This window comes from Callorhinus ursinus, unplaced genomic scaffold (genome assembly GCF_003265705.2).
Source record: "Callorhinus ursinus isolate GAN/ISIS: 27379988/994484 unplaced genomic scaffold, GSC_fseal_2.0 scaffold12, whole genome shotgun sequence".
NCBI classification, from domain to species: Eukaryota; Metazoa; Chordata; class Mammalia; order Carnivora; family Otariidae; genus Callorhinus; species Callorhinus ursinus.
In genome coordinates this window covers 20,320,153-20,344,450 of record NW_027397074.1, presented here as the reverse complement: position 1 = coordinate 20,344,450, position 24,298 = coordinate 20,320,153, and the positions used below count along the sequence as shown (strand labels likewise).

General features: G+C 39.8%; 1 protein-coding gene and 1 pseudogene across 1 annotated transcript in view; both read left to right on the top strand.

Moving 5' to 3' along the window:
- Nucleotides 1-24,298, top strand: part of CDK6 (cyclin dependent kinase 6) — a 236,161-nt gene that overhangs the window by 39,081 nt on the left and 172,782 nt on the right. The window contains exon 2 of the mRNA XM_025872880.2: nt 23,784-23,919. Coding sequence (XP_025728665.1) covers nt 23,784-23,919 — 136 coding nt within the window. The remainder of the gene's footprint in view (nt 1-23,783; nt 23,920-24,298) is intronic.
- On the top strand, nt 18,125-19,265 carry LOC112824899 (ubiquitin-like modifier-activating enzyme 5 pseudogene; annotated as a pseudogene).

Genomic DNA, 24,298 nt, shown 5'->3' with positions numbered 1-24,298 from the left:
ATCACAGATGGGTTTATTGGTGTGTCAAGATTGAGACTTGGAAGAAACTGAAAGATCAAATGTGTGCAATGGCGCAGGTTAGTTATCTTTTATTTTCATAGTGCTCTGAATCCAAATTGGGGCAGGGCTTATCTCGGATGTGATTTAGGATATTGAAGTTGTTTGTTTCAGGAAGCTCTCTTTCTGTAGTTCCTTGGAAATTTTTCAAGATGTTGGAAGAGTAAAACATGTTGTCATGTTAAAACATTTTGTGACCTAGTTTTGGCCTAAGTATAGTTTTGTACTGGCAAATACACAGGGGATTTAGGCTTTAACTCTAATAGCTAAATGAACTCAAATAATATACTGAATGTAAATTGCTTTGAAGACGATGGATCACAAGTTAATAGATTCTGGACCTTGTTTTTCCTTTCATGAGCAAGACATTCCTTGGAGTTAAGGGGAGATTTATATTAAAGAGTAGCAAATTGTTTCCCTCTTTTGGAAATAAGCAAAATCACCCTCTGATGATAAAATACTTCTTTAGCATGTCAAGATAGTTACTGAGGAAAGAAAGCAGGAGGGGGGGAAATGAGGATAACTTATTTAGTAGCTTACTGTTTAGGAAATGAAATATATTTAATAAAAGTGCAATTGCCTTATACCGTGTGACTCAAAAATAATGAGACAAAGAAAAAAATGAAAAACACCATACTAGAACTTATATGACCAAATAAATCTTGTCCCACAGGAGGCAGTCCAGTTTTTCTAGCTCTGTTCTAATTGAACAAAACATTTTCAGACTCTTTTGGAATTGTCTTCAGAACTGTTTTATGAGCCAAACCCCAAAATCAACATCTTTACTTTATTATCACACCTCTTTTTGGACCCAAAAGAATATTACTCAGCCTGATCCCCCACTTAATTTATCAGACTTGGCTCAGGCTATTTCCAAAAATACAATGTGCTTTTTTATAGGACAATCGAATATTTTTATTCACTTATTTATTCATTCAGTGATGGAGGCTCAGTGCCTCCAGTGAGTCAGGTATGTTGTGGTGACACATAGGAGTCTGGGTCTGGAAGTGGGAGGGGAGAAGGGAGACAAGCGAGGATCACAGAAGATGCTCACCCCTTAGTAGCGTTTGCAGATGAACAGGAGGTTACCAGATGGACAGAGGAGAGCTTTGTAGATGGAGGTATCAGGCACAGAGCAAAAATCACGCCTATTTCAGGAACTACAAGTATTTCAGGTTGGGTAGGATCTAGTTAAAAGATGAGAATGAGGGGCGCCTGGGTGGCTCAGTCGGTTAAGCATCTGCCTTCAGCTCAGGTCATGATCCCCGGGTCCTGGGATCGAGCCCATGGTTGGGCTTCCTGCTCAGTGGGGTGTCTGCTTCTCCCTCTCCCTCGGCCCCTCTCCCCTGCTCATGTACTTTCTCTCTCTTGCTCTGCTCTTTTTCTCAAAGGAATAAATTTTTTTTTTAAATGATGAGAATGGATTGGTAATTGGGGTGAGATCGTGAAGGCCTTTAGTAAGCCATGGAATGGAGGGTACAGTGGTTAAGAGTGAGGGTTCTCCTGCCTGATTATCTGATTTCAAATTCTGGCGCCTTCATTTATAAGCTTTATGACACTGGGCCATCTCTGAATCTTCCAGCCTTTGTTCTGTTCATCTGTAGAAGAGATGAAGCCTACTTTATAGGGTTAAGAGGTTTAAGTACATAGACACAGATAGAGTTCTTTTAGAAATTTTTTATTTATTTAAATTTTTTTTCAGACTCAGTTCTTAGTACCATGCCTGGCACATAGTAACCACTCAATAAATGTTAGATTTTTATACTGCTACTTTTTCCTGTGGGCAAGAAACAATAATGAAAGTATTTTAAACAGCAGAATATACTTTTTTGCCTCGTGTAGCATTTGACTACTCTCTTCTTGAGATAGTCTCTTCCCTTGTTTTTTTTTCTTTTTCAAATAACTTTTTGACAAGTAATTGATAGGCCATACAGTTTACCCAATTGAAGTGGGTGATTCATTGATTTTAGTATATTCACAGGTTGTGCTAACCCATCACTATAATCTAATTTTAGAACATTTTCATTCCCCCTAAAAGAAACCTCATCCCCATTAGCAGTCAATCCCCCTTTCTTCTAGCTCCCTGCTACCGCTCATCCTAGGCAACCTCTAATTTACTTTCTGTTCTTATAGATTTGCCTACTCTAGCCATTTCATATGAATGGAATCATTCAATATCTAGTCTTTTATGACTGGCTTCTTTCACTTGGCATAAGGTTTTCAAGAGTTATCCACATTGTAGCATGTATCAGTCCTTCTTTTTTGTGACTGAATGCTATTCCACTGTATGTATATTACACATTTTATTTATTCCTTCAACAGCTGATGGCCATTTGGGTTGTTTCCATTTGTTGGCTATTATGAATAATGGAGCTGTGAACATTCCTGTACTAGTTGTTGTGTTGTGGACATATGTTTTCATTTCTCTTAGGCATATATCGAGGAGTAGAACTGCTAGATCATAAGATTGAGGAACTGCCAAACTCTTGCAGAGTGGCTGCACCTAATTACATCGCTAATGTAGCACTATATGAGGGTTCCACTTTCTCTACATCTTTGCCAGTATTTTTATTATCTTTTTAATTTTGGCAGTCTTGGTATATATGAAGTGGTATCTCATGGTTTTGCTTTGCATTTCTCTAGTGACTAATGATGTGTGAACATCTTCTCCTGTGCTTTTTGGCCCTTATTCTATCTTTAGAGAAATGTCTATTCAAATCCTTTGCCCATTTTTATTTTACTTTATTTTATTTTCACCTTTATTGAGGTATATTTCACAACCTTGGCCCATTTTTAAGTTGGGTTGTCTTTTGATTATTGAGTGGCAAGAGTTTTTAATATATTCTGGTTGCATGTCCCTTACCAGATAGGTGATTTGCAAATAGTGTGTCCCATTCTTTGGGCTGTCTTTTCATTTTCGTGATGATGTCCTTTATAGCACAAATGGCTTTAATTTTGATGAATCCAATTTACCTATTCTGTCTTGTGTTGTTTGTGCCTTTGGTGTCACATCTAAGATACCATTGCCTAACTCAAGGTCATGAAGCTTTACTCCTATGTTGTGTTCCAAGAGTTTTATAGTTTTTAGCTCTCACAGTTAGGTTTGTGATCCATTTTGAGTTCATTTTTATGAAGTATGTTGTGAGGTGTAGGGGTCCAACTTCAGTATTTTGCGTGTGAATATCCAGTTAACCTGGCATGATTTGTTGAAAAGTGTATCCTTTCCCCCAACTTTTTGGCACACTTGTTGAAAATCAGTTGAGCATAAACATGAGAGTTAATTTCCGGACTCTTCATTCTATTCCATTGCTCTATATGTGTATCTTTATGGTAGTACCACGCTGTCTTGAGGACAATAGCATATAGTAAGTTTTAAAATTGAGAAGTCCTCCAACTTCTTCTTTTTCAAGATTATTTTGGCTAGAGGGCGCCTGGGTGGCTCAGTTGTTAAGCGTCTGCCTTCAGCTCAGGTCATGATCCCTGGGTCCTGGGATCGAGCCCCGCATCGGGCTCCCTGCTCAGCGGGAAGCCTGCTTCTCCCTCTCCCACTTCCACTGCTTGTGTTCCCTCTCTCGCTGTCTCTCGCTCTCTGTCAAGTAAATAAATAAAATCTTTAAAATAAAAAAAATTAAAAAAATTTTAAAAGTATATAACTTTTGATTTTTGCAGTGTCACTTAGAGAAATTTATCATAAGCTAATGAGCCAATGTTACAAGAATAGGGGAATGGTTTAATAAGCTACATAAATTTAGTGCAATTTAAAATGGTTTTATTGTATATAAACATACATACAGAGAGACTTGTGAAAGCGTTTGATACATGGTGAAATTTTTTAATTGCAAAACATTTATGTAAAGTGTGATTCTCTTTTTGTTGAACAACAATAGAAAATAAGCTCTAAGGGAGCAGGGATCTTGTCTCATTGACATTGATATCCCCGGAAGAGATATTTGTTGGTTGCATTAGTCTCTCTCTTTACTGCTTCTCTTGCCTTAATCTGTGTCTGTTTCTTACCAGGGCTTTTGCAGACCCTACCAACTTGTTTTCCTCGCCTCCAGTTTTATCCCCTACAGTCCAACTCCTGTTCTACAGTCAGAGTGGTATTTCCAAGTGGTACATCTGGCCATGGCATTGCCTACTGAAACATCCTTTGGTTCTTCCCCGGTGCTCCTAAGATAATTTCCAGACTTCCTAGCCGGATTACCAACCCCTTCGTAATTTCACTTCTGTGTACTTTTCCAGCTCTTCTCTTGCCATTTTCCAAGATAATCACCAAGTCATGCCAAACTATCCACAATTCCCCAAATATGAATTTTCCTGCATACCTACATACCTTTGGACATACTGTTCCTTCTCCCCGGACCATGCCAAACTTCCCTTGTTTATCTGGCAAATTCCAGATCATCCTTTGAGATTCTGCGCCCCAGCTACGTCCCCTCTAGGCACATATGAGTGCCTCTTCTTCAGGGCTTCCATAACTCCTGAACTCTTTTGTAACCCTTAATATATATTATATATATACAGCCCTATCTCTTTAGGGCTAGAGAGCTAGAGAGTTAGTGAGGGCAGGGACTGTATATTCTTCTGCCTTTCAGCTCATCATCTTACTGCTGAACGGACTTCTGCTCTATCTCCATCTCCGGGCTTTCCAGTTTTGGTCTGAGGCCTGGTACCAATTTTCCATCATCTGTGATGAAATTAGAAAAATAAGGGCCCTGTGGTGCATTTTTCAGAAAGCTAAATCTGTTTACATTTTGGGTGTTAAAATGTGCTTTTTCTAATGAAATGATGTTGATAGTAGATGGTAGGGTATATTTATGTCTTTAGTTGACAACATTCTGTCAGAGCCCAAAATTTGCTGGAAATTTTACAGTTCCCTGAAAACCAAAGGTCTGGGAACAGTGCTGTATCTCATGGGGTGGCACCAAGTCCCCAAAGTCAAAAGCCTATGAGTCATCCTTGGCTTCTCCTCCTTCCTCATCCCTCCACCCCCGCCACATTCAGACACTTAGCAAGTCCTGCCAATTCAACCTCCTAAATATTTCTGGAATCTGTACTCTCCTCTCCATCCTTGCTGCCAATTCCTTAGGACAGGCCCTCTTTATTTTCCCTGTACAACTGCAACAGTCTCCTGACTGGTCTTCTTGCCACTGTTCCCCTCTCACCCATGCCCATCGGGACGAGCTATTTAAAAATTAGAAATAGATACCCATTTTCCATGGGATAAAAGTTCCTTATGGCATACAAGGTTTTTTCTCTAGTGGGATTTCTTGCTGTCCTTTGTTCACACTGTCTCCTGGTTTTGAGTGCCCTTTCTTTCCCACTTTCTTGGGTAACTCCTGTGTAAGTTCAGTTGTCACTTCCTCTACGAACCCTTTCTTACAGGTCTGAGTTAGGTGCCCCCTTGCGTGTATCCCTGCCTCAGCATTCCCAGATTAGTTGGTAGTTCATCTTTTCATGTCTGCTGGCCCACTAGACTCCGAACAACTTTAAGAAAATGTCTTTTATCCTTTGATCTTTCTATCCCTAGCACCCAGTACAATGCTAGAAAATAATAAATATTGAGTAAATGTTTGTTGGCCGAATGCATTTGTTTGGTATTATGATCGGGTGTACACTGTGGAAGATTTATGGACCAGATGGGGCTGAGTACAGGAAGTCTGCATGAGGCAGGGAACAGGGGAAAGGCCCTCTATAGAAGTTTAGACAAGAGTGATGAGTACCTGAACTCAGGAAATAGCAGTGGATAGAGAAACATTTAGGTGGTGGAATTGGTGCTTGATTAGATGTATGGGGTCATGGAAGAACCTAGGATTACTTGAAGGTTTCTGGGCTTAGAAAATTGGTTGGTTGGTGGTGTGGTTCACCGAAGTGTCTGTTCTAGACACTTTGAAATTGAAATGTTTAGAAGATTGGTTAAAGTTGTGCAAGCGGTGACTGGGTATAGCGTTTGGGGAGAGAACTGATTTGGAGAGACAGGTTGGGGATTCTGCAGCCTTTAGGTACTATATGAAGCCTTGGCCACAAGGGAGATAATTATCATTTGTTGTTGGCTGTGTCTTGGAGGTGGTGGTGCATCGGGTGGGAAGAGAATGGGATCATGAGATTCTAGGTGTTGGAGGTCCAGATCAAGGAGAAAGAAGCATGTGAAGGTTCTGATTGAAATCCTGGTTGTGTGTGTTGCAGGTCTATCATCTGGGCAAATTACTGTGTTTGCCTCCACTTCTCCATCTGTAAAATGAGAATAATAACGCCTACTTAATTGGGATATTAAAAGAATTCAATGAGTTTGCATATGAAAAGTCTCGAGTACAGCGCTAGGCTCACTCTAGGGGCTCATAAATGATAGAGAGAAGATTCAAGAAAATATTTCTCAGGACCTGAAGATAGTTTCAAAACAAAGAATTTTTCTTAGTGATTACATTGGAGATTATAGTTAACATCTTAAACCTAAAACATTTTAAACAATACAACTTAGCTTCTATAGTGTATAAAAACCTTTTTTCCTATACAGCTCCGTCCATCCCCTTTTGTGCTATTATTGTCACACATTTCATCTTTACACATTGTAGGACCATTACCATAGATTGATACTTATCATCATATGCATTTGTCTTTTTAATCATATTAGGAAAAAAAGAGTTCCAAAACCAAACTACAATAATACTGGCTTTTTAAAGTTTTACCTATGTAGTTAGTTACCTTTGTCAGTGTTCTTTCTTTCTTCACGTGGCTTTGAGTTACTCTCTCCTCTCCTTTCATTTCAACCTGAAGGCCTCCGTGTAGCATTTTTTTTTATGTTACGTTAATCACCATATATTACATCATTAGTTTTTCATGTAGTGTTCCATGATTCATTGTTTGCGTATAACACCCAGTGCTCCACGCAGTACGTGCCCTCTTTAATACCCATCACCAGGCTAACCCATCCCCCCACCCCCCTCCCCTCTAGAACCCTCAGTTTGTTTTTCAGAGTCCATAGTCTCTCATGGTTCCTCTCCCTGTAGCACTTCTTCGGGGGTAGGTCTCCTGGCAACAGACTCCCTCAGCTTTTGTTTATCGGAGCATATCTTAATTTCACCTTTGTTTTTTTTGAAGGATAGTTTCTCTGGATATAGAATTCTTGGTTAACAGTTTTTCTCTGAGCACTTTAAATGTGTCATCCACTGCCTTCTGTCTTCCGTGGTTCTTTTTTTTCTCTCTAATTTATTTATTTATTTATTTGGGCGGGGGTGGTGGAAGGGGGGTTGTGGAGCGAGAGCACACAAGCAGGGGAAGCAGCAGGCAGAGGGAGAAGCACATTCCCCGCTGAGCAGGGAGCCTGATGCAGGACTCGATCCCAGGACCCCGGGATCATGACCTGAGCCGAAGGCAGACACTTAACCGACTGAGCCACCCAGGCGCCCCTGTCTTCCATGGTTCTGATGAGGTGTTTGCTATTAAACAACGTTAGGTGGTGAGTAGCTTATCCTTGCTGCTTTCCAGATTCTTTTTTTGCTTTTTGACATTTTATTTTATAATGTGTCTCAGTGTGGATCTCCTGGCCTCACATTAATGTGCCTAGAAAGCACTCAAATAAAGGATTGTAATAATGCAGCCAAATTAAACGATTGTAATTTTGTAATAACAATGACTGCGAATTATCCATCGGTAGAACACAATCAGTATATTGTGCTTAAAAAGTCAAGAAAATGTTCAATGCATGCTACAGAGAATTCCATTAAAAACTTTAATTTTTAAAAATTGTTTGAGGGCTTACAATGGGTAAGAATCAGATATCAAAATTCTCACTTTCATGGATAATTGCCTCATGGAGTCCCAGTATGAGTTGTTCCTGTGGTTCTTTGCAAAAGAAACATTCTTCCTTGGAGGACATATAGTTGGAGCTACATTTACAAATTCTTCTCCTTTAGTTTTTCATTGCTCTCAATGCCATGAAATATTTACCTTATTATATGAAATATTCCTAGAACAAAGATTAAACTCTAAAATAAAATTTATATGTAGGCATACTAAATTATAACTTAATATTACACATTTTTACATCTGAACAAAATAACCTAATTCCAGATGCCTAAGTTTGGCAGTTGATAGAGCCATCAGTTCTTTTTTAACTTTTCCAACTATGTTCTGTTTTCTTATCTTTTAATATAGTTTCCTGATGGTGTCCTTAAAATATATTTGTAGATTTTTTTCAGTTCTTTTTTTTTTAAAGATTTTATTTATTTATTTGAGATAGAGTGAGAGAGAGAAAGAGATTGAGAAAGCACGAGCCAAGGGGAGGGGCAGAGGGAGAGGGAGAAGAAGGCTACCCACTGAGCAAGGAGTCCGGTGGGGGGCTCGATCCCAGGACCCTGGGATCATGACCTGAGCCAAAGGCAGACACTTCACCGACTGAGCCACCTAGGTGCCCCTTTTTTTTCAGTTCTTAACACAGTAGTTCCTGGAAATTTTGCTTGAATAGATCTAATTTTAAAATGTAAGATGTTAGAGGCACCTGGGTGGCTTAGTCGGTTGGGGAGCCAACTCTTGATTGTGGCTCAGGTCATGATCTCAGGGTCCTGGGATCGAGCCCCACATCCTCTCTGTGCTCAGTGGGGAGTGTTTGAGGATTCTCTCTCCCCTTCTCCCTCTCGCTCGCTAATAAATAAATAAATCTTTAAAAAAAATAAAATAGAATGTAAGATGTTAGATGTTAATTTTTATTTTTTATTTTTTTAGATGTTAATTTTTATAATGACTAAAAAAAATGCTTTTATCATTTGGTTGCTTATACCTTGTTATATTAGAAAGGGCGCTGAATTCTTAGGCATGAGACCCAGTTTTCTTACTCCTTCAGTTGCTTTGTCCGTCTGCATTCTCTTGGCCTATGCTTCTATATCTGTAAAACGATTGTACAGAACCAGATAATCTCTGAAGTTCCCCATACTTTCAAAATTTCATAATTCTACCATGCAGGATTTTTCTCTGGCTTGTCTGATAAAAACCTTAGAGCAGTTTAAAGAATTTGTGAGCTGTCACTGTTTCTCTTTTATTTCATGGTAATTCTGTTACTTTTGACCTAACAATTAGCCAGGCATCAGAAAAGTAGTTTTATTTTTCCTACATGCTTTTTTATGGAGTTGCTCCATATGGGAGAAAGATTAAAATCTCATCCCTTCAGTGAGGCAATAATGCATACAGAGTATTTTTTTTTTCTCCTAGAACCAATTTAAGAACTTAAGTTGTTAACATATTTAATTTTAAAAACTTGCCATTTCAGGATTGAGGATCAGGATTTTCTCAGTAACTCAGAGGAGCAGATTGAAGAAAAGTATATGAGTGATGGAAGAAAGAAGACTTAAATGAGAAAAGGAGCGTTTATAACTCTTGTTTTTAAAATGGCGATTTTTTTATTATTAAAAATTGATATGCTCTCATTGTAGAAAGTCTAGATAGGCAAATAACAGGAAACACAGTTCAGTAATCTCATCACTGAGAGATAACCACTGTTAGCATCTTGATTTATCTTTCTACCATTTTGTTTATATAGCGGAATCAAACTGTACATATTTTTCTGAAACCTTCATTTTCTTTTAATAATAGATTATGAACACCTTTCCATGTTCAGTAGATATGAATCTGAATCATCTTTTTAAAGGCCACATGATCTATGTATCTACGTGCCTATCTTGCCAGATTACTCTCCAGAAGGTTTTTGTTTGGTCGGTTCGTTGGTTGGTTGGGTTTTTTTGTTGTTGTTTTTACCAATTTGTACTCCCAACAGTGATGTGGGTCCATTTCACAAACCCTCACAGATGCTATGCCATTTTACCATTTAAAAATTCCTTACCCAGTTTGAGGGGCTTAAATAATATATTGCTGATGTTTTCATTTGTTTCATTAAGTTATTACTATAGTTTAACATTTTCTCATATGTTTATAGTCATTTATGTTTCCTTAAAAGGAACTAACTTCAGTGGTTTTATTAGATAAGAACCTAATCCTAAGTACCTGAGTGAATTAGTGCTGGGCTAAATTTACTCACCTCAGAAGGATGTGATTATGAAAGATTTTTGGCTTACGGTGTAGGTAAAGTTTGGTTAGTTTTCTTCTAAGACCCAGCAGACAGCCTTCAGCACAGACAGCTGCCTAGTTTTGGCTGATTCGTCGTTTTTCCTCAAGAGAGGCCCAAAGCTGGAGAACGGGGCTTTTACAGGTCAGAAATGGAGACAGAACTGAATGTTGAAAGTTTTCCAGAATCCAGCACTCTTTGTGACTCAAGCCAGAGCTGTTGACTTTACTTTCAAAAATATCATTTAATTCTTGTATTTTTGAGATGAGACTATCCTTTTCTACTTCTATTGGGTGAACTGAAGTGGGTTATTTTTCTAACTAGTTAAGGGAAGGATGTAAGAGGGCCGGGGGGATCAGTAGTCTTCAACTTTATTTTTCCTGTGAATTTTCTGAACATTTATTGTTTTCAGTCCAGCATGTAAAGCATATACTGGCTATATCCAAGTTTACCAAAGGCATTTGGGGATCCTGTCAGCTAGTGTGTCTCCTCTGCCATAGAGAGGTCTCTGACCCAAATGCTGCAGAGGTAGGATTGATTGTACAATGGTTAGGAAATCCGACTCGAACCAGACAGCCTGACTTCAGATTCTATCTCCACCACTTACCCTCCTGTGCTTTAGGCAAAGTACTAAACCACTCTCTGGCTATTTCTTTCCTCCTTTTGTTTCTAAACAGCGTTATTGAGATACACTTTACATACCATCAAATCTATCTGTATAAACAGTTCAGTGGTTTTTGGTCTATTTACTGAGCTGCCCAACCATCACCATGATCTAATTTTAGACCATCTTATCACCCTGAAAATATCCCGGCACCCATTAGTGGTCATTTTCTATTCCTCTCCCTGCCCCAGCACCTCCAGCCCTAGGCAACCACTAATCCACTTTCTGTCTTTATGGACCTGCCTACTCTGGACCTTCCATGTAAAAGAAATCGTGCAATATATGGCCTTTCCTGACTGGTTCTTTTAACTTGGTGTAATCTTTTCAAGATTTATCCACATCATACCATGTGTCTCTACTTCATTCCTTTTTTTTTTTTTTTATCAAATGATATTCCATTGTATGGATATAGTGCATTCTGTTTATCCATGCATCCACTGATGGACACTTGGGTTGTGTCTACTTCTTTAGCTATTATGAATGAGGCTGCAGTGTTGTTTACATACGTCTGTTTCTTTATTCATAAAGTGAGCACCATTTCATAGAGTTGTTGTGAGGACTAAAAAAGTCCAAGTATGTAGAAGTAGCGAGTGGATAGGGAGCAAACTAACAGTGTTAGTTAATAAATGCAACTTAGGAGTGTGTGTCCTCACTTAACATCAGTTACAAGATTTGACTTACTCAGGGTGCCATGCTTTCTTTCCTAACGACCTCTCCGAAGATCCTCTCTTTTACTTTGCTGCTGACTTTTCCCTGAGTTACAATTCTGAAAAGTTTAATTCATTCAGCAAAACATTTATTGAATACCTGCTGTGTGTTAGATGCCGCGCCAGATGCCACGGAGAATTAAAAGAACAGGGTAAACAGAAGTGTGGAGAGGCATTTCCAGTTTAAGGCTGTCTTTAGTTTGCTAGTCGGTACCCTGCCAGTAGGGTTTAGGACTTAGAGCCCCTGAACCCCACCTTCACACCAGATGCCACAAGTTTGGGGTCTCTTAATCCTTTCAGTCTTGTCAGACCCTTGTTTTGACCAACATATCTGTGTTTGTCAAGTGGCTGGTGGAAGCTGATTGTTGTGTACAGTGATTGAGTCTCGGTAGAGACCTCAACAGTTAAAAGAGTAGTGAGTATCTCATTCCTGCACTGTCCCTGGGGTTGCCAAATGGTGTTCTATTCTAATCCGTATGGAAAAGTCCCTAATTTTTTCAATTTGCAGCTTTCTTCTTTTTTGTAGAGTTGACTTCACATTCTTTCTGAACTACTATGTGTTGGAACTGGACTCAGCAAAAATATCAACTCAGCATTGTCTAGCTACCTGTGTTTTTTCTCTCTTGACTTTGGGTGGGTAGTGATTTGCATGGTGACTTAGAATATACTTGTTGACTATTTTGCCTCTGCCACCGTTCTCTGGCCTATAAGAGAACAAATATGTTTTTATGATTTCCTCATTTGTTTGAGCTCTGAAGTAGTGTTTCCTTTTTCCGGTGAAGCATAGAGTTAGCATAACCGAGTGATGCTACTACCTCATTCTCTCTTTCATTGAGACAAAATGCATTAGCAGTTTAAAGAACTGTTTGATAACGGAAGAGTGCCTCTAGTGTTTGCTGGAGGACTATGAAAGCAGTTTGAATTCTGGGGGCGCCTGGGTAGCTCAGTGGGTTAAGCGGCTGCCTTCAGCTCGGGTCATGATCCCGGGGTCCTGGGATCCAGTCCCGCATCTGCTTCTCCCTCTCCCTCTATCTGCCTCTCTGCCTACTTGTGCTGTCTCTGTCTCTGTCAAATAAATAAAGTCTTTTTTTTTTTTTTTAAAGATTTTATTTATTTATTTGACAGAGAGAGAGACAGCGAGAGCAGGAACACAAGCAGGGGGAGTGGGAGAGGGAGAAGCAGGCCTCCTGCGGAGCAAGGAGCCCGATGTGGGACTCGATCCCAGGACTCTGAGATCATGACCTGAGCCGAAGGCAGACGCTTAACGACTGAGCCACCCAGGCACCCAAATAAATAAAGTCTTTAAAAAAAAAAAGTTTGAATTCTGTTGCTTAATGTCCATTTCAGGAATTCGTCTTGAATATGAGCAGAGTAGTGTACAGGTACCCCATATTCCCATTAGGACTTCCACAGAGCTTATTTGGGGCCTCGGTAATAGTATAACAATTTTGTACCATATGCCATCATATGGTAGCAGCGTGTTTCCATATATAGGAGTTTTACTGTTTGCTCTGTTTTAAATATTTACTGTCGTGCAAGCTGTATCTTCTAAACTTGCCCAATTTGGGGGATTCCCACTTAACTTGTAAAACATTTTTTGGTTAATGGATGCAAAGATATTAGCTCATAGGTCCAGATTGCCACCTCTATATAGATAGAAGCTGAAACCAGATTAGTAGAAACTCTAAAGATGAACTAGAAGAAGATGAACCACTTAATTTTCTTATGAACACACTCTTTAAGGCTATATAAAGAATCAAGTGATTTAGTAAATAAAAGATACTGACTTTGCATTCCCTTGTCAGATGATGGTCGCCTTAAACTTAGCAGCACCAACAGTTTTACCTGCTTTAGAGTTAAAATTTGACATTTCACTTGACCCTTGGATAACACAGGTTCGAATGCATGCATCCATGTATATGCAGATTTTTCCCTATAAATACAGTACTGTAAATGTATTTTCTCTTCCTTACTATTTTCCTAATAATATTTTGTTTGGTCTACTTTATTATTTTTTTAAATGTGGAACATTTCACTAATTTGCGTGTCATCCTTGCATGGGAGCCAATTTTAGTATATGTGCTGCGGGAGCGAACACCAGCTTTATTTTAAAAATTCAGTATGTAGGGGCACCTGGGTGGCTCAGTTGTTGGGTGTCTGCCTTTGGCTCAGGTCATGGTCCTGGGGTCCTGGGATCGAGCCCCGCATTGGGCTCCCTGCTCGGCGGGGAGCCTGCTTCTCCCTCTCCCACTCCCCCTGCTTGTGTTCCCTCTCTCTCTCGCTGTCTCTCTCTCTCAAATAAATACATCTTTAAAAAAAATAAAATAAAATAAAAATTAAGTATGTAATACATATAACACACAAAAGACATGTTAATCGACTGTGTTCTCAGTAATGCCTCCCGTCAACAGTAGACTATTAGAAGTTAAGTTTTGGGGGAATCAAAAGTTACACATAGATTTTTGAGCTTTCAGCACCCCTAAACTCTGCATTGCCTAAGGGTCTGCTTCCCTGGGCATTGTCCCCTTTTCAGCAGTAGGTAATGAGGTTGCTTAATTCAGGGTTCTAGGAGAACATATCTCTGAGCATTGGGATTCAGCCTTTAAATTAAACTTTGTATCCTTGTGTTATTTTTAAATACTTCTCCTTGCCTCCTCACTTCCTCTCACCCCACTGAGTCCCTTCCTGTTCTAGGTTACATATTCCTGTTTGCTGTGAACTCATCTATGTGTCTTCTTCTGCCTTTCTCTGCTTTTTCTCCACAAAACTTTTCTGCAGTCAGATCAGGAACCTCAAATAGGACTCCTTGGGAGAGATGAATTCGTCTGCCCTGGGGCTGTCAATTACTCTTGCCCGGTGGTCAGACTCCTGGAGGGACCATTTAAAGGGAAATTGTCTCCCAGCAAGTCAGGTCTGGTGCAGTCACCTAAAGGAAACTACTACTATTTATATGCTTGACCTTAATTCATTGTGTCTAATATATAAGACATATTTGAGGTCAGGTATTGATGTTCCAGAATCATTTAACCATTTCAAGACATGTATAAATGTCCTAGGATTATTTTTTGTGTGTGTGAGTAATAAAAGCCCAGCCCAAACTGGGTAAGCACAAAAGTGATGTTACTGGCTAACATAACTAATAAATCCCAGGTTACGTCGGCACAAGTGGGGCCGGTGCTTACCAGTGTCATCCAGAATCTCTTGCCTGTATCATTTCTCTGCTCTGGCTCTCTTCCCCGCTGGGTGCATTGCATGGTATGCCCACTAAAGTGGTGGCAAAGACAGCCATCGGCAGCTGCAGGCTTCTATGTTGCCAGTTTGGTAATCCCAGAATAAAGAGCGTGAGCTCTACTCTCCCAGGAGTCCTAGTAAAAGTCCTGGGACTGATTCACATGGTCCTGTCCATCCCTAAATCAATCAGTGTCATTCTGTCCAGGGCGGGTTACATGCCACGCTGCGCTCATGCCCCCAAAACCATGTTGCCTGAGTAGGAGTGGTTCGTCAACAAAATATGAGGATGTGGTGTATAGAGGAGGTTATATGTTTTGGAAAGGCAGACATCACACATGTCTACTGAATATTAGGATGTAGAATGAATGTACTTTGATGTGATATGTAGTTTCACGTTCTGTTTATAGAATTTATTTGGAATTAATGCACAGCCATACACCATTACTTACAGTTTGATATATCAGTCTTCTCTCCCCCAACTGGATAGTAAGGCTCTTAAAGACCATACCCATCTTAGATCTTTTGGAATCTCCAAGACTTAGTACCACCCCTGCACATGGTAGATACTCATAAATGTTTATGGACGCTGCAGAAATGGCAAGTTCCTTCTAGCAGCATTTTCATTATTGTTGGTGGCAAATACCTCCGGAGTTACAGCATTCCGTATTGGCTTAGAACAAGTGCACACACAGTCCATATTTAATGAGCAAATGGAGAACACCCTGGCCAGTATCCAGTATGCGTGAACATAACCTGGGGTGCATACAAGCTACACGCCCAGAATGTGCTTCGTGGACTATACAGAGAAAGAGAGATAAAAAAGAATTCTTCTCAATTCCAAAGACTGGCCGTAGTTCAAGTAAAATTTTGTTTAGCGCCCTTAGGCAGCGGTGCCAGACTTCTCTCAGCTCTTGAACTATTTGATGTCCAAACATTCAAGAGTATGAAAAAAAAAGTGACAGGAACAAAAATCCTCATAGAACTTCCTGTGACAGGTCAAAGTTTAATCACAGCAAATAATGCAGATTTCCTTTTTCTTATAACCACAACAGAAAGGCGGGGCTTGTGTTTACAAAGCATGTTGTTTGGGAGACCTTTGTAAATTGTAATCTTTAGAAATCCCAAACCTATTGGATGTAATCCCATCCATTAAACGAAGGCAACTTGCCTATGCAATAGATCCAGAATAGCAAGTTAAATGGAAAACATGAACAGGAAGCAGTCATTAAGAATTACAATGGGTAGGATGCAGAGTTAATTCACGGAGAAATTTTGTTATGAGATAATGACATCACTAGGACAGCTGGAAAGCTGAGGGCTGTGCTGGACCCTGTGCTTTGCTCTCTGCCCCGCAGCTGAGGGGTCAGGACTATAGAGACAGGGAGAGAACTTAACTTTATGGGATAGTTAGCAGCTTGGCTGACTTAATTGTGAAATGGTAATGACCTATCTGGCTTTTTTGGATTGCCTTTTGCGTGGCTAAACTGGATTCATAGACTTAGTGAATGCTGAGAACCACTTTTCACTTCCCCTTTCTGAACATTCACTTGGATCACATTAAGCTAAGCTCTAATGGATGCATATCGAATGGTAGCTTTGATTTCCTCCAAACGTCCTCTGAGATATTTTGTTCATATTCACAGTGTGAATATATTTCTCTTATGGAACTACAGTCATGCAATCATTGAAATGGTGTTTTTGTCAGTTTACTGAATAGCAAAAAAAAAAAGTTTTCGAAAGTCTTAAGATGTTGGTCAACACAAGGAATCCTACGGTTGAAGTTATTTTCCAGTGTTTATGTTCAAATGTTCAGACCTGTCTGGCTCTTTCGTTTTGCAAGTGTAGGGGTTATAGGCAGCCTGGCCACATTCCTCATTGATTTATATAAATATATTACAGATTGTTAACCTCCTGCCAAATACCAGGGATTTCAGTTCTTGTTTAGCTCAGTTGCTTTATGTGAGACTTATTTGTTATATTAAAATATCTATGTTCTCTTTATTGCCCACCACATTGACTATTATTTATTTGATTTGGGGTAATTCCAGAGGGAGTCATTGTAGACAGAAAAGCATCATAAATATTATGTTCTAAAATTCCTCAGATGAATACAGGCCTTTCCTGCTATTTGAAAGTAGAATGTTCCTGGGAAACCTTTTGTAGGCTGAAATGGTGTAAAGTGAAGAAGCAGTTACCATTAATTTATGTGGAAAATTTTTTGAGTGTTCCCAGACCCAAAAAGTAACCTCTCCTAGGCTTTTCTGATACCTTAGGACACATCTTGCTAACCGGTGCACAAAATAAATCGAGATAAAGTACAGATGCTCACCGAGAGCCTCCAAAGCTAAGGCAGCTTGATGCCCAGAGGCTGAGTTATCATTGTGAGGAAGGGGCTTGGGGGTGCCACCTTCACTGTTTGGGGTCCGTGCTGTCTCTGTAAAGGCTCACTACAAAACAAGTATTGAGGGGCGCCTGGGTGGCTCAGTTGTTAAGCGTCTGCCTTCGGCTCGGGTCATGATCTCAAGGTCCTGGGATCGAGCCCCGCATCGTGCTCCCTGCTCAGCGGGAAGCCTGCTTCTCCCTCTCCCACTCCCCCCTGCTTGTGTTCCCTCTTTCACTGTGTCTCTCTCTGTCAAATAAATAAATAAACTCTTAAAAAAAAAAAAAACAAGTATTGAATGCTGTTTTCACTTTTCTCCTTTTTTCTTCAAAGCACAAATCCTCTTTGAGATTTCTTCAGTTAGTGAGAACAACTGTACTGATGTAGGACTTTTTGTAAAAGGGCAGTGGCGTGAACTTTCGAAGACTGGGGAATACCTGTATTTATAATTGTTGACTCAAAATGCATTTCCTACACATAATATAGTGTAGACTATATAGACTAGCATAACGTTTTTTTTTTTACAGTGATAATGTTCACTAAACAGGTCAGACTGAATTTTGTATTTTAGCGTGGAGCAGCATTTCCCAAAATGTCTTCGGTGGAGTCCTGGCTTTGTAAGATGCTGACCGTCAGCCCTGGAGCCAAAGAAGGGGGGGTACCCTACAGGTCCTCCCAGGACCTCTCCTTCCCTTCATGTCACTTGTGAATTTCTAAGGAGAAAGTAATACGCTGCATTTTCAGCAACCTAAGTGGCTGGAAAGGCAACCCTGCAAGCCGCCGGCTCCGGACACTGATGACCCTGGCCCTGCTGTGGCCCGTCTCTCAAGACCTGAAGAGCGAGGAGGCTGTAAGAGGGTTTGTTCTGAGGGGAGTGATGGCTGCAGGGCACCAGAGGCCGTAGGGTGGGAGGCCCGCGGGAGCGGCAGAGATCTGGGAGCGCCTTCCCAGGGTTCAGGGCTGGGAGAGCGGCAGCCAGGGTCCCAGCCACGGCCAAGTCTGGGGACGGAGCAGCCGCAGCAGTGGGCAGGGTAGCTGGAGTGGAAACCGGCCTGGGAGAGAAGCCGGTGGGCTGTAGGTGGCCTCCCCATCAACAAGCTGGGCCTGGAGGCCGTGGACTCCAACCCCTGCAGGCGCCTGATGGCACTGAACCGAATGGGCATTGGAAGCCACTGCAAGGAGGAAATCTGTACCTTTGCTATAGCAATAGTAGGTGTCGGTGGAGTCGGTAGCGTGCCTGCTGACGTGGCCTTGCTTCGGTGCTACTCTTTGACCACGACAAGGAGGAACTGGCGCATAATGAATAGACCTTTCTTCCAACCTATCCTTCCAATCAAGCAGGATTAAGTAAAGTTCAAGCAGAATATGCTTTGAGGAACATTAACCTTGATGCTCTGTGGGAAGTATATAACTACAATATAACCACAGTAGAAGACTTTCAGCATTTCATGGCTGAGAGTAAGTAATGGTGGATGAGAAGAGGGAAAACCCCTTGACCTAGTTCTTAGCTGTGCGGACGGTTTTGTAGCTCGGATGACAATAAACACGGCCTGTAATGAACTTGGGCAAACGTGGCTGGCGTCTGGGGTCAGTGAAAATGCAGTTCCAGGGCATATACAGCTCATAATTCCTGGAGAGTCTGCTTGTTTTGCACGTGCACCACCAAAGTGCTGCAAATACTGATGAGAAGACTCCCAAATGAGACAGTGTGTGTGCAGCCAGTCTCCCTTACCGCTATCGGCATGGTTGCTAGGATCTTGGTACAAAATGTGTTAAAGTTTCTGTTAAACTTTGGTACTGTGAGTTTTTACCTTGGATATAATGCAGTGCAGGATCTTTTTCCTGCTGGGTCCATGAAGCCAAATCCTCAGTGTGTTGACAGAAATTGCAGGAAGCAGCAGGAAGACTACAGGGATAGGAGGTTGTTCGAGAAGAAGAAGAAGAGATAATATGTGAAGATAAGGGATGGGGTACTGAGTTGGTATCTGAGGTGTCAGAGGAGGAACTGCAGAATTCTTCAGGTCCAGTTCCTGACTTAACCTGAAGGAATGACCCTGCCATAAACAATTCCCGAAAAGCAAGAAGGTTCTATACCTGAGGTGTAACTGTGGAAGATTCTGGTGAAAGCTTGGAAGACATCATGGCCAAGATGAAGAATATGTAGATAATAGACTGACCTATATTTTACTTCCCAAGTTTAAGCCTGTTCCCTTGCAATTAAAAAAAAAAAAATCATTTAAAAACTGGCAAAGCTTAGGGCAACATTAACCGATAATACTCTTCACAAAATTGTTACACTTTTCGAAAATACTGTGTCATTCATTGGTTTCTCCCTTCAACTAAATCAGTAATTCTCCTAAAACTCATGTTTCATTCTAGTTAAGAAACTTGAAAACTTAGCCACGAAACTATTTTGGCCTTTTGGGAGGGGTGGGAAGAAATGACCAATTTGATGCCATATTTCTTTTCTTTCCAGTAAGCCTTTGTGGTCTATTACCTGAGGCATGGACAATAAAGTAGTATATGGTTCTCAAATATAGGATGAGAGCTAGCAGGCATCTACTCACTGTGTTTAGAATCACTCTCTACAAGAAAACTACTACTATTAACTTGGCTAACAGTGAATTTAAAATAGTTATCCTATAAAATAAAAATACGCTCTCAAATGTTACCTCATGAAATAAACGCTGAAATGAAGTCACTAGAAAAGTTTATAAACTTGTGAATTATATATTCAAAATAAGACAAAGGCAAAAAAAAAAGGAAGCTCTCTTCATGGATAAACAGATGAAGGTGCTTTCAGGAAGTACAAATTATATTTCTGCACTGACCAAGGAAAAGAAATCATTGCACCTGTGGAATATGTATCTGGAGTCACTCTTCTTTATTGAGGAGCAAGGAATAAATTTAGGCTAAGATCATCTAGATTATACCCATCATATGAGCTACCTTTTGATATTTCATTTAAATTTGATTCTCTAGATAATTCAATAGGTGTCCTGTACTGGGGGCATAAAAGAGACCTAAATTACCTGTGCAATGACTGACACGTATTTATTCACTGGAAGAGTGTCATTTACCCTGATCATGAGCACTACATTATAATTGATAAACTGGTTTTCTCTGCAGTTGCACACAAATAATAAAAGCTTAGAGAGCCTTGGTTAAATAAACTCCCAATAGTTTGGGACCAATAAAAAACATGCATGTATAACCATTATCAGAAGGATGTGACTATGCTATGCTAATCTTCTATTTTGATGATTTTTTGCTTTGAAGATACGAATGTCTAAATTGTATCTGTGGGGAAGAAATGTTAGCACAAAATGAAAGCTGCAATCTTCACTTGTAAAATAAAGTTCTAAAATCTGATTTCAGAAAGTCCACCTCCCAAAATAATAGCACCTTAAAAAATAAAAAGAATTATCTCCTTGAACCAGCATGAGCCACTTCTACCTAACACCATTCTTTTTGTAACCTTGAAAAATAAAATAATTATATACATTACAATTTATACAGGAATGTTGTATGCTATGCATGGTCACACATACCTCTTTAAAATTCCGCATTTTAAAAATTGCCAATTAGTGGCGCCTGGGTGGCTCAGTTGGTTAAACGTCTTCCTTTGGCTCAAGTCGTAATCCCAGGGTTCTGGGATCGAATCCCACATCCAGTTCCCTGCTCAGCGGGGAGTCTGCTTGTCCCTTCCCTCGCCCCTCCCCGTGCTCGTGTGTGCGCTCACGCGCTCTCGCTCTCTCATTCTCTCTCAAATAAAATGTTTAAAAAATTGCTGATTAAAATTAGTGCCTTTTCTCCATGGCTTATGATTTAGATCAATTGGCAGTGGCTTCCATGGGCTCACCTTTGCCCATTTTGTGTGTGGAGTCCAGTTGTTTCAGGTACCATCGGTGAGTCTTCATATTTTGAACAGAATGTTATAACTTTGAGGAAAATAACTTGGGTGTGTTAGATGTTATTCTTGAATTGTGTCATACAAACAGTGTTTGAAAGCATGGTTTCAGTAAAATGAAGCAACATAGCATACTGCCACAACGGTTAGGTAACTAACAACGGTTTGGAAGCAGGCGACCTTTTGGTTCAGCAGTGTTTTATGATCATTTTATTCTCCAGTTATGTCCCCGTCAAATTTTTTTTTCTTTTGGAAATTACTAAAATGTCATATATTACAAACTATAAGTGCAGGAAGAACTGGAGTTACTAAAATCAGTGCTGACCTGAGGCAGTGGTTTAAAAAAATGTATTTTTTCATGAAGAAATGTATTAATTATGATGGAAAACATTTTAAAAAGTAATATTTAAGAAGCACTACTGTAATGGTGCAGTTCCCATGTTTGTGTTTGAATTTAGTGCATGTCATTTTTGATTCATTGCTGTTTTATTACAAAAATAGAAGTAACCTATACAAAGAAGCTTGGTGATTGTGGAACTCCTTTTTCTTCTTCAAAAGGAAGAAAAAAGGTGAAGCTGGCGAAGTATGTGGGTTTTATATCATGGAAAGAAGATGGTTCAAAGGAGCCCATGAATAAATGGGTTCATTTTACCAAACTGAAGGAGTTGTTTTGATAAACTTCCCAGGTGTCGAATTCATGCATGATACTGATCATCACTGTCATAGTATGGCACTCATTTGATGATTTATCTTTAATAAATTTATTAGGAGCTTTTACTTTATCAGAATAATTTTCCAGAATAAGTTACATTAGTGACATCAGAAGACTTTGGAATTTGAAAAAAAATCAAGTTTAGAAGTAGATGATTAAAACTTAGAAATCAGGGCACCTGGATGGTTTAGTTGGTTAAGCATCTGCCTTCGGCTCAGGTCATGATCCCAGAGTCCCAGGATCAAGCCCCGCATCGGGCTGTCCGATCACCAGGCAGTCTGCTTCTCCCTCTGCCCCTCACCTTGCTCTTATGCTCTCTCTGTCCTCTCTCTCTCTTTCAAATAAATAAATAAGATCTTTAAAAAAATTTTTTTTTAATAAAACTTAGAAATCAGGGGCGCCTGGGTGACTTAGTTGGTTGGGCGTCTAACTCTTGGTTTCAGCTCAGGTCATCATCTCCTGGTCCTGGGATACACCCCAGTCGGGCTCAACTCTGCTTCAGATTCTCTCTCTCTCTCTCTCTCTCCCTCTCTCTCTCCCTCCCCCTCTGCCCCTCTCCCCCTGCTCACAGGTGTGTGTGTGTGTGTGTGTGTGTGTGTGTGTACACGCATATACCCGTTCTCTCTCAAATAAATAATATCTTTAAAACTTAGAAATCGGAATATTTAGAAGTAAATAAACGTGAGAGGAAATTCGGTTGATCTTAATTGATTTTAGTGGAGTTGTAGAACTCATCCCAACCTGCCCGTAATTAAAAAGTAGCATGGACCTGGCTGTGAAGTGTGTGTGGTTGGTGGCGGTGTCCATCCCACCAGATTTAACTTAATTATAGTGTTCTTTAGTTTATTTTAAAGCTTAGTTTAAATTCACAGAGAAGTACCAGATGTTGTGGGGCCCCATTTAGCCCAGAAATGCAGTGGGGTGGCCTGATGAACCAGCTTGGCATTAAAAATTCAACAGAGGTAATATACAAAGTACATAATTGAGAGTCAACCCTGCATTTTAGTGACGGGTTATATGCACATTTGTAGTTAGTTTCTTTGAAGAGAAAGAAAGATGTTTATTTGGTTTTTAAAAATGAAAGAAAAGACTAAGAATAGCATTTTATTAGCCTTTTCTTAGTGTTTATACTACATTCTGTCAAATTTACTTACAGCTTGTTTACAGGTGGTTTGTTTAATTATTCAAACATGTGGTGAGCATCTCATGTGCTGGATAGCGTCCTGTGTGTGGCTGAAAGTAAAGAATTTGTCCTTGGGCTTGAAAATGCTTTTGACTATTGAAGGCTTCTCTTTTAAAACTTGGATTTTGACTTAGTCGTGGAATTGTATGGAAGACATTAGATTCACCCATCCAAACTTAATTATAAAGTTTGTTAATCTGTCTTTATCAGTTAAGGGTAATGTAGCTTACTAATGCAGTTTCAAATACCCCCTCTCTCCCCCCAAAAATGTTAAAATTTCAGTTTTCATTAGCATGATATTTGGAATTTTTAAACCAAGAATTTATGTCCTTTCCAGGGAAATGATTTGATTCACCAGGATGAGAAGTTCCTCTTAGAAATAACCCAAATTTCTCTGTATTTCATCATCCTTATTTTCACAGGCATGATTGTAACACCTTAAATTCCAGGAAAATCTTCACTGCAGAGTCCAGCATCTCCAAAGAATGCTTTATCTGTCTCTTTAATAATTCTTAAACTGTGTGCTAAGAAGAGCCATATTTTTCTTAGGCTGCAGTTTTTTCAACTATCTCTGTTGGCAAGTTGTACGTAAGTAAGGTCTTAACTAAGGAAACTCTCCAGGCAAACATTCTTGTTCTCCAGTCATGTTGTTTTCTCTTTGCTGTTATGGATTTTGTCATCACTTAATCAAGTGCTTCTCTCCTGAATCTCATATTGCTATTAGAGTATCAGATCCCATTAGGCATCCTTACATATTATCACAATGATCAACACTGGTATTTTTTTTTCCTATTGTATGATCGAATTGCAGGATATATGTAAGACATATAGGTTACTTCTTTGCTTATTGTCGCCTACTTAATACCTCTTTCTTTTTTCTTTTAGGTTGTTTGATGTATGCACAGTGTCACGGACAGACAGAGAAACCAAACTAACATTAGTGTTTGAACATGTTGATCAAGACTTGACCACTTACTTGGATAAAGTCCCGGAGCCTGGAGTGCCCACTGAAACCATAAAGGTACCAAGAATCAGCTTTCTGCTTGATTAAATAGTCACACTATTATAGACCATTAAGCAATCACGTTTCTTACATAAGAAAATTGCCAGGGGGGCGCCTAGCTGGCTCAGTCAGTAGAGCATGTGACTCTTGATCTCAGGGTCGTGAGTTCAAGGCCCACGTTGGGTGTAGAGCTTACTTAAAATATTGACAGAATTAGAGCTTTTGGAACTCAGTATATAATTAAGTATATCAACTGAGATGTTCAAAGGATGAGGTATATTCCAGTTCGTTAATTTTAGGACTCAGTGAAAAAAACCTTTTTAGTTTTAATACATATTAAAACTACTGAAAAGTATCTATATGTACATTATCTGGCCCTAACTTTAGAAGGTATAGT